Source organism: Papaver somniferum, chromosome 4, assembly GCF_003573695.1.
Source record: "Papaver somniferum cultivar HN1 chromosome 4, ASM357369v1, whole genome shotgun sequence".
In the NCBI taxonomy this organism is placed as follows: domain Eukaryota; kingdom Viridiplantae; phylum Streptophyta; class Magnoliopsida; order Ranunculales; family Papaveraceae; genus Papaver; species Papaver somniferum.
Window position 1 is genome coordinate 117,045,795 of NC_039361.1, and position 9,293 is coordinate 117,055,087.

At 40.0% G+C, this 9,293-nt stretch overlaps 1 protein-coding gene across 2 annotated transcripts; it reads right to left on the reverse strand.

Annotated features, from left to right (window-relative positions):
- Positions 1 to 5,524: 5,524 nt before the first annotated feature.
- LOC113276412 (RING-H2 finger protein ATL48-like) lies at positions 5,525 to 7,461 on the reverse strand. Of its 2 annotated transcripts, none has more exons than XR_003324375.1 (2): positions 7,288 to 7,425; positions 5,525 to 6,256 (listed from the first exon to the last, which is right to left on the reverse strand). XR_003324375.1 is itself a non-coding variant. In XM_026526012.1 (2 exons), exons 1-2 carry the CDS (start codon positions 7,370 to 7,372, stop codon positions 5,861 to 5,863), a joined length of 261 nt encoding a protein of 86 aa, XP_026381797.1. In that variant the 5' UTR covers positions 7,373 to 7,461; the 3' UTR covers positions 5,525 to 5,860. The 2 variants fall into 2 exon arrangements, 1 of the variants encoding a protein (XP_026381797.1); XM_026526012.1 differs by having other exon boundaries at positions 5,525 to 6,036; positions 7,288 to 7,461.
- Positions 7,462 to 9,293: the final 1,832 nt, after the last annotated feature.

Here is a 9,293-nt window from a genome sequence, read left to right on the forward strand (position 1 = left end):
CTTTGAGCTTGTGTATCCATTTTCGTACAATAATAGCGTTGTAGGGGGAAGGGGTGTCCACCACGCTGGATCGGGTTTCCAGTTTCATGGGCCCTGCGTTAACCTGCAACACGACGTCTCCCAAGGGCTTCGTGGCTGATCCATTGAATCCGTAGATGGTGTGATAAGAGGTCATTAACTGTTCATCATGGAGTTTCATCCGTTTGAAGGCATCGTAGAATAGGACGTTTACAGAGCTTCCCCCGTATATGAGGATCTTTTTGAGGTTACATCCAGCTACTGATAGTGTTAGGACCAAGGGATCGTTATGGTCTTCCATATCTTCTTCGATATCCTCGGCATCGAAGATGATAGGAGATTCCATCCATTCTTCGTGTTCGTCCACCACTATCCCATCGACCTTATATAATTCGCAGCGGTCTTCGAATTGCTTCCGTAACCTCTTTCCAATCTGCGCTGTAAGTGAGGGTCCTGTGGCTTCAGAACACGAGATGGTGTTGATTGTTCGGTTTCCTTCCGGAAGTTGGACTGGTTTGGTTCGCTTGGATCTGTCCTCGGTAACATCCTTTTGTACGTAATGTTTGAGCTCTCCCGCATCAATTAATTTTTGGATCATTATTTTTAGGTTCTTGCACTTTTCGGTCTGGTGTCCGTTGAAACAGTGATATTCACAGTAGTCTTTAGACTTCTCGGATCTCGGGGGCTGCTTTCCCTTAGACCATGGCCACTCTAAGTTTTCCCTCCCTTTGATCTCTCGTAGGATACGAGCATAGCTAGTGTTGAGTTTCGTGTAAACTTGATCTTCGAATTTTCGGTCACCTGTTCTTCGTTCATCCCTTCGTTCCTTCCTATCTTCGTGAGGTCTCTCCCCTGAGCAACTCCTTTTGGCCCCATTGGTTTGTTCCGCTGAATTGGTGCGGTGAGACCTCTGCGGATATGCCCTCGGGTTTTCCCGTTGAATTTCTTCAACTCGAGCGTGCTTTTCGATAATTATTCGAAGATCTCCCTCTGTCTTAGGCACGCTCCCATGAATTTCAACAAATAGGGGACTCATTCGGTCTAAGCCCCATTTGTAGCAATTGATGCTTACCACTGGGTCCACGCTCCCTATGGCTTGGAAGATCTTGTGCCGTCTGTTAGTGTACTCCCTCGTGGTTTCCTTGTAGCCAATCGCTAGTGAAAAGAGCTTATCCATTCCGGTGTTTACAGTCTTGTTGTACATGTATGTTCTTAAGAATTTCTCTGCGAGTTGGTCGTATGAGTGGATGGAGTTTGGTGGCAGATTATCGAACCATGATAACGCCGATCCCTTCAGGCTTGACGGGAAGTATCTGCAGAGTACGGCGTCGTTCTGACCCCATCTAGATAAGACACGGTTGTAGTACCGAATATGTGCAGCAGGGTCGCTGGATCCATCATAGCATTCGAACGTTGGGACAGGGCATTTTAGTGGAATAGGGGTGTTGGCCAAGCGATGAGTTAAGGGCGTGGAGTTAGCTTCTCTCATGACCTCTTCTAACCTCCCCCCGCCTTGTTTATTTTTTAATTGCCTGATCTCGGCCATCATCTCATCTCGTAGTTCCTCCATTGCGCGTTGGTGCCCTAAATTCTTCGGCTCGTTACCGTCTGACTCTCCATCGTCATAATCCGGGTCGGGTACGCTACTTCTCCTTGTCGCGTCTTCATTAGCCGCTATGACGACTCTACAGTCTCGGTTTGACTCTGGAGCTTTGGAGCTTGCTTCATCAAGTTGTTGGCTGGTCTTCGTGCTTAGAGCAATCCGCTCCTTTAAATCTTGATTTTCTCTGGCCAACAGGGCTACGGCATCTGCGTAAACCTGCTGGCTCTTCCTCAGTTCCTCAAGCTCAGCCATCAGTCGGTGTGATTGGTTGGACCCCTGATTGGGAGTCCCGGCGCGTGCTACTACAGCCATGGTGCCGCCCTTCTCCATGGTCTGCACTAAAGGTGGCAGGGGTTCAGCTTCGGTTGCCGGCATTTCCAAATTGGGGTGAGTGCCCCTCTGCGGTGCCAGAGCCGCCGGTATGGCTTGATTTTGATCATTTGTTGGTGGCATTCCAAAAGTTAGAAGGTGTGCGGGTTGGAATGTTCTGGATTCATCCACCCTTTCTCTTGGTTGATTAAGTTGACTCATGGCGCAAGTATTACTAGCCTCCGCAGCCTTCGGGACTACCGCAGCCGTACCGTACTTTGTCGCTGCTGTTCTGAGAGCCGCCGCTGCAACTGAATTAGCGTTCATAGGTGAAGTGATTTCCGCAGTATCTTGCCTTCGATTGGTCATTTTAGCTTTATCTCCTTTCTGCTTGCTTCGGGTGATGACCGGGGTTGTCTTGGGTGTTTCTTTTGACAAAGCTTTGGATTTTCCTGCTTCCTGCGTCTTTTCCATCACGTGCCCTTTTGTTGACAATGAAATCTCGTCGAAACTCGCCTTCTTTACTCACAATACGTTCTTTCTGCATAAGGCATCTCAAACAACAAAAACGGGAATATCCGCGTGAAGCGGGTTAGTTGGCGAAATACATTCTTCCAGGGGAGAATTAATACACGCAAGTTACAATATACGAGTTAAAGTTTTATTAAAGGAGATCCTTAGTATAAAAACTACGAAAAAACTCCCCAGAGAGACGGGTTCGCACGAGATCTAAAGAAAATCGTAAATCCACGGATTAGAACAATAACTCTTATCGAAGATAAAAGGTGGGTTTTTGAATGTAATACAGTTAACAAATGATCTATACGGTCCGAGCTGATAAATCAGAGCAATCATATGCCAATTTAAAATGAAATCACAGGACAAGATAAATCTTTTACCGGGACGAAGTCCCTGTTTCTAACGCCAAATTGTGAGCACACAAACCACGCAGGGGTCCAAATGTTCACAATCAATCGTTATCATCTAAAGAGATTGTGATGATGATATCCTGGTGTTGATTCATTGGCTCAAAAACCTTCGGGTTTATCATGGCCTCATCTAACAACTCCATGCGAGGCGTTTGCGCATGGGATATAAGTACAAGTGAGGAAAACAAAACGTATAAGTAAACATCCATAGAGCTAAATAAACGTAAAGTGCTGAAATGTAAATAAGACCAAGGTTTACGTGGTTCAACACTAAGGCCTACGTCCACGGGGTTTGTTGTTTTACTATGTTCTTCACGGTTACATGAATAGTCGAGTGACTTTTGGGTTACATGTTTCTCTCTTCTAAATGATTTACTTACACTTGCAATCTCTCTCTCTCTCTCTCCTTCCCTTCCTGATTTTTCCGTCTTGGTGGAGACGGGATATTTATAAGGTTAGAATGTGGGACCCATCTCTGAAGACCGTTGGAACCTTATCTTCTTGTGTCCTTGCGTCTATCACGCGGAGGTCTGTGTTTGCCCCTTAATCCCGCAGAGGCATCCTCGCTCGTTCCACAGGTTAATCGACACGTACACTGCTCAGAGTGTTTAATGTGGGTAGTTGAGGGGTCTGTTCGTGTCAGACAAGTGTCTTCTGCCCCTGTCACGTCCGTGTCAGCTAACTTTCTCTCCACCGTTGATCTTAGCTTCTCTTTTGGGGATGAGATAAAGTAACTCCTCGGGGTTTATTTGGTGTTTCGTGATGCATCATGTTTTGATGTTTTGTCCTGCATGCTTTCCACGTATCTTTTTATATACACGTGTCTGATAGTGAGATATATGTGTACACAGTTAATGGTTGAACTATTTGAATAAACTTTTTCATTGTTTCTTCAGCAAAAATTACAAAGTTTATCATGTTGTTGAGAGCAGAGCTATAAACAGAAGCTGAACATAGAACATACAATACAAGAAAAATTAGTCAGAAGCGAACAGTGGATTTTGCCCATCGATTCACTTTTTCTTTCTTGAAGCAGGGTCGTTCCTGAAAAATATTTGCCCCGAAGCAATATTTTTTTTATGCCCCCTAATTCACAGCCCTCTAATAATAACAAAAACCTATATTTTTATATTGATGTCTAAACATAAATCCTACAAAGTTCGTTGAAATACTTCGACCCCTCGTGTAAACACCCCCAAATCTATGTTCTTTTTCGAATTCAGTATATAAATAACCTAGCCTAATCACGACCCTAATTCAAACCACCCAAAAGTTAATTAATCAAAAAATAAAATTGTAATTGTCTCAAAACCCTAAATTCTAGTATTCCAATGGTTTAACAGTTTCAACAAAAAAAAGAAAAAAAGAAAAAAAAAGAAAAAAAGAAATCAAACGAATTGAAGACCCTCAATAAGGCTAGCTAAGCCCTAAATAACTCTTGATTTAATTATACGAACACAATTAGATAGATCAAAGAAAAATCCCAACATTTTCTAACCAAAATACCCTAACCAACATTCTCATCAATGGTTTAAGATTCATAGAGTACAAGAGGATAGAGTCTAGAGATTCACCTTTCTCCCTCTTAAAGATAATGCAAAAGGAAAGAAAAATTGTCTGTTGAAACCTCGAAATCAATTAACGAGTTTAAACACGATTCATCCTTAAGTTTCCAGGTATTTGTATTAATTAAATGTCTGCCCAAATATTTATGTAGTTCTTCAATAAGTCCCTAAGTAAACTTTATTATTAAGAATACCCCCTATGTCAAACGAGGTTTTTGTTGCCCCTAGGCCTTGCTGCCCCAAAGTGAGCCTTTCCCTGATTACCCTATGGGGCCGGCCCTGCTTGAAGATCTGAATCTCTTCATTGTGGACCACTACGACGACAGTGTTGTTCAGTAAAAGAAAGCAACATTTTAACAGTCAAGAAGACTCCATGAAAGGTTTCTATTAGAGCTTAAAGTGGTCCTTAAAAATTGAACATTCATGATCAAACTAGTCACTCATTGTACATATCGATCATTGTTTTGATGTCAGCTTTTCATTCATTTCGCTATCCATGAAATGCACACAAGAGATGGAATGCGTACAACAACCCTATCGTTACATTGGGTCGTCTCTGTCTTTCTCTAGTAACCAGTGTATACCAATACATAATCCAACCTTCGTACTTCCACCGTCACATTGGTTTTGTTTTCATGTACAAACTGTGGAGTATGGACTCACTACCCTCCCTTAAGTTGTCGTGAAAGATTCACTTTAAGCTTGGACTCATGAAATTCAGAATGAGGACAGCATAACCCCCCTTGGTGAATATGTCAGTAACTTGTTAATCATTAGATGGAAACTCTGACCTAAAAGAGACTTGTTCTGCACCAATTCTCTAACAAAGTGCAAGAGCAAGTGCTTCATCCGAAACAAATTACAGATTTGTACTTCTACTTTATCTATAAACACAAATGAATCTATTTGTCGAATTACACCACCGTGTGTATTACAGAGCAATAAAACACTAAGCAATTCTAGAATTTAAGCCCTTACCCAGCGTTCAAATCTAAATATCCTTCAGGTTCAGGAGATGAATAGAATACAATTACGAACAGTAAAACTCGTAAAAGCACGGTTCATAACCCATTTCCAGATTCTAAGTTAAATCTCATAGATTTACTTGTATTGCTGCAAACATATTTTATTTTACTTTTAGGTGCACCATACAACTAGGAAATTTTTACAAAAATCCCGACTCAGTACACTTCAACATCTAACAGAGAATTGTATGACCTATAAATTACAACTTTCTACAGAAAAATGTATCAACACTAGTTGATACAGATATTCCATCAAAAAGAGAGAGAAAAAGTTGATACAGGTATATCTTTTTTATTGATCAATCAATCGGATAAGGTTGTTCAGTTTTGTACAAAACACAGGATGGAAAACAAATACTGAATGAATTAAAGAACAACTGAACACTGTAAAGAAGATATTTTCACTTGAGGCTAAGTGTCTTTACGGGTGAAAGTTTCGCCATAGTAGTAAGCAGTGCCAACCATAAGTGCAACTGTAGCACCCTGAGCAACTACACGAGCTCGCATTAGCTTCTGGCCCAAGTTAGAATTCCCTTGCCTGAAACTAACTAATCCAGCGGTAAGCACCCCCGCAGTCATAAGCGCACCTGAAAATCTATCAAATTAACTAAATGGACAAAAGATTTTAGCCTACGTTCCTTTGTACAAACAATATTTCCAGTGGATGAAGTTTCAAATAATAAATTTAACCAAAGAACCTTGAAAGACAGACCCATATCAGATCTTATATCTCAACCTCGAACACAAACAAAGTGTATATGTAGACACTTGACAGTATATGTAGCATAACTTTCATAAGTTGTGCACCTGCACGAAATGGAAAATGAAGTGAACCTGATTGTTTGAAATGTTCTTGTTACGATTACTGTCTTATAAGTACTCACTATGTTGCATGGATTTTGAAATGATTCCGATATAAAAAACAACATCAACCAAATGTAGATCCTTTCAAAAAGAATCGGATTCATTTTTCTTCTTTTGCTATTTCCTTTTTCATACTTGATGATCTGTCAATCCTAGAGTTTCAATAGTTTTCTAATCCTATACCATAAGAACAGTCATGGCAATGGCATCTCATAAAAAATGCTAAACAAAGTGCTGATGTGTGAATCACATACTGTCATTGTAGAATTGCTTCCCTTTGAGGTATATAAACTAACCCAAGTCAGACTCCACTAGTTTATCTGCTGGAACGTATCAAGATTATATCTTCTTTCGGATTGTCCATATTAAGATTCTATCTTGCCCGATGACATAGCACACAACCTATATACCTCACTCTACATGTATGCAATATCCTCCGTAGCTTCTCTCTTGATCACCCAACATTCAAATCAGTAAGCGGTCTATGTGGCATATCCATTAGAAGTCCTATGCATCAAATTAACCATATCTCTCGTTTAGTTGTCTCTTAAAATGAGATAATCACATTGATCTAAGTCGAAATCTACTAGGATATTGCATACATGTAATTTTACTTAGGATAGGAAGGCAAGCCAAGCCAGTTCTGAATGTTCTAAACACTCTGACAACCATTAAACCACATTTATTCTTTCTCACTAAACTAGTTTTTACGTATAGAAAGAAAAACTTGATCAACATTAAACATAAGAAAGCAGGCAAAGGAAATCCTACTAGATCATGCGAGCATAATAACAAAGATCCACAAATGAAGTCATGATCGTTAGTAAATTATCAAATTGGGACAAAACCCAGTGCAGGTAAATCAAAATTAGGGCTACTTAACTAAAATTAGGGAAATAATTTCTTTCATTGGAGAAAGTACACAAAAAATATCTAGACATAGAGAAAAAAGAAGAAGAAGAAAATGAATTTACCCATTGGAACAAGAGGGTTCTTCACACGTTTCTTCTGTCCAAACAATTCATCTAGTTCTGATTCCGCTGTACCCATTTTCTCCATTAGAATCTCAAGAAAATCTTTTTCCTCGGTGTAGGATTTTGCTGTTGTATTTCACTGTGATGTTAAGATGCGGTTCTAAGTCGAAGACGTGTGTGGTAACATAGTTATTGACCCACTCACCGACCGTACATAATCTTTTAAAGTTGAGACGGGGACCGGGGTATATTGACCGGGGGCTATCTTTTTTTCACCGAAAACTTTTAGACAAACTGTCTGGATAAACCACACCAAAACCGCACAAACATATCATATACTGAAAGCATGAGCCACATTTTCTCCAGAGGGATGGGGTCCATCTTTGGTGTGTGTTCGATTGTGATGTGGTTCACCCACACGGTCTGTGTAGAATCACTGAACTGTTTTTTCACCCATTGAGCCAGGATTATGGAACGAGAACTTTCGCTCAAAGTGAAAAGTTTGATCATAAGTGATCAAATTAGGTGTTATAATGGGTAGCGGAGAGATCCATTTTTACTCAGAGTCATTTACGCATTCGTTTGTGTCAAGGACGGACCTATGAAAAGGTTAACCTGGAATTTATGCCCCACAAACCAAAAAGAAACAACAAAATATTATGCATTACCAAGGCTATTAGTCAGGGTTTGGAAACAAAAATTCAACCCTCTAGGGTCCGTCCTTGCTTTTTTGTCATGGAATATGTCACGGTAGAAACCAAGAGGATGAAGATCAACCACTTTAAAGAAGAAAAAAAAATTGTCTTAAGCATTTCATGTTGCTAATGACGGCGTCGTGTTTCTTGAGATGAACTTTCCATGCAGAATGCTCGCTTTGAAATTTTTGTCATGCTTCAGAAGGAGTCCATTCGTACCCCTCGCGGTTGTTGTGTTGCATGAGATCGTCATTAAGTTCTTCCAGATGCTCTAGTGGATGACCACTGTAGATGTGGTCATCATCTTTTTACTGGATATGTGCGCCTTGATCAACTTGTTACTCTTGTCGAAGATGAATAAAGAAAGACAATCACCTCGAATTCGCAAGTTTTGCTTTCTCAAGCTTGTTGTCAATGTTAGTTACAGAAAACTATATCTTGATATCTAAACTACTAAAGTAGAGTCTCGGACTATGAATAGAGTATGGTAGTTGAGTATCAGACATCACTGAATAACCCTCGAAGATTGTAGACTGAAGAAAAAACGAAGACGTTCGAAGAATTTCATCAACAAAGAGGTACGTGAAGACTGAACAATCCTATTTACTCTTGACATTTACCACTCTATCTTTATGAGAATATGTTGTATGATTTTAGTAAATCTCATATTGCAAAGGGGAAATTTCGAGTCAAGCAATTGATTTTAGTAAAACTCTCGAAATACGATTCAGGCAATTGATGTTCATAGATCCTTAAAAAAATTGGTTTAGAAAAGTTTATTATTCAAGAACCATTTTTGTTTCAAGTTGATTATTTGAGAATTTACCAAGAAATGATATTTGATATCTCTTGCTATTGAGAATGCTTCAAATTATGAAAAGAGAGTTTTCAGAACTTACTGGAATTCTGGACACAGGTAGGTACGCATACCCAGTATGTATATCCTAAACATTTAAGTTCCGGAATACAGGATAAGTCCGCATACCCGACATCCGTACCTGGAGGTTCTAAATTCGTGAATGGAGGTAGGTACATATACCGCAAGCGCCTGCATTCTTGAACGGAAGGTACATACCCAGTATGCGTACCCTAGAAGTCTGAATTCATGAACTGTTCCATAGGTATGGGTACCCCTACTCATACCTACCAAGTAGACAATTTATTTGTTGGAAATACGTGTTGGAAGCTTTTTAACTTTAGCTAAACTTCATCATCTACTTGACGAGTTTAATTGAATACAATTTATTTGTTGGAAACTAAATTTTAAGTCAGGATGATCATGTGAGAATTACCTTGAACATCTTACATGAT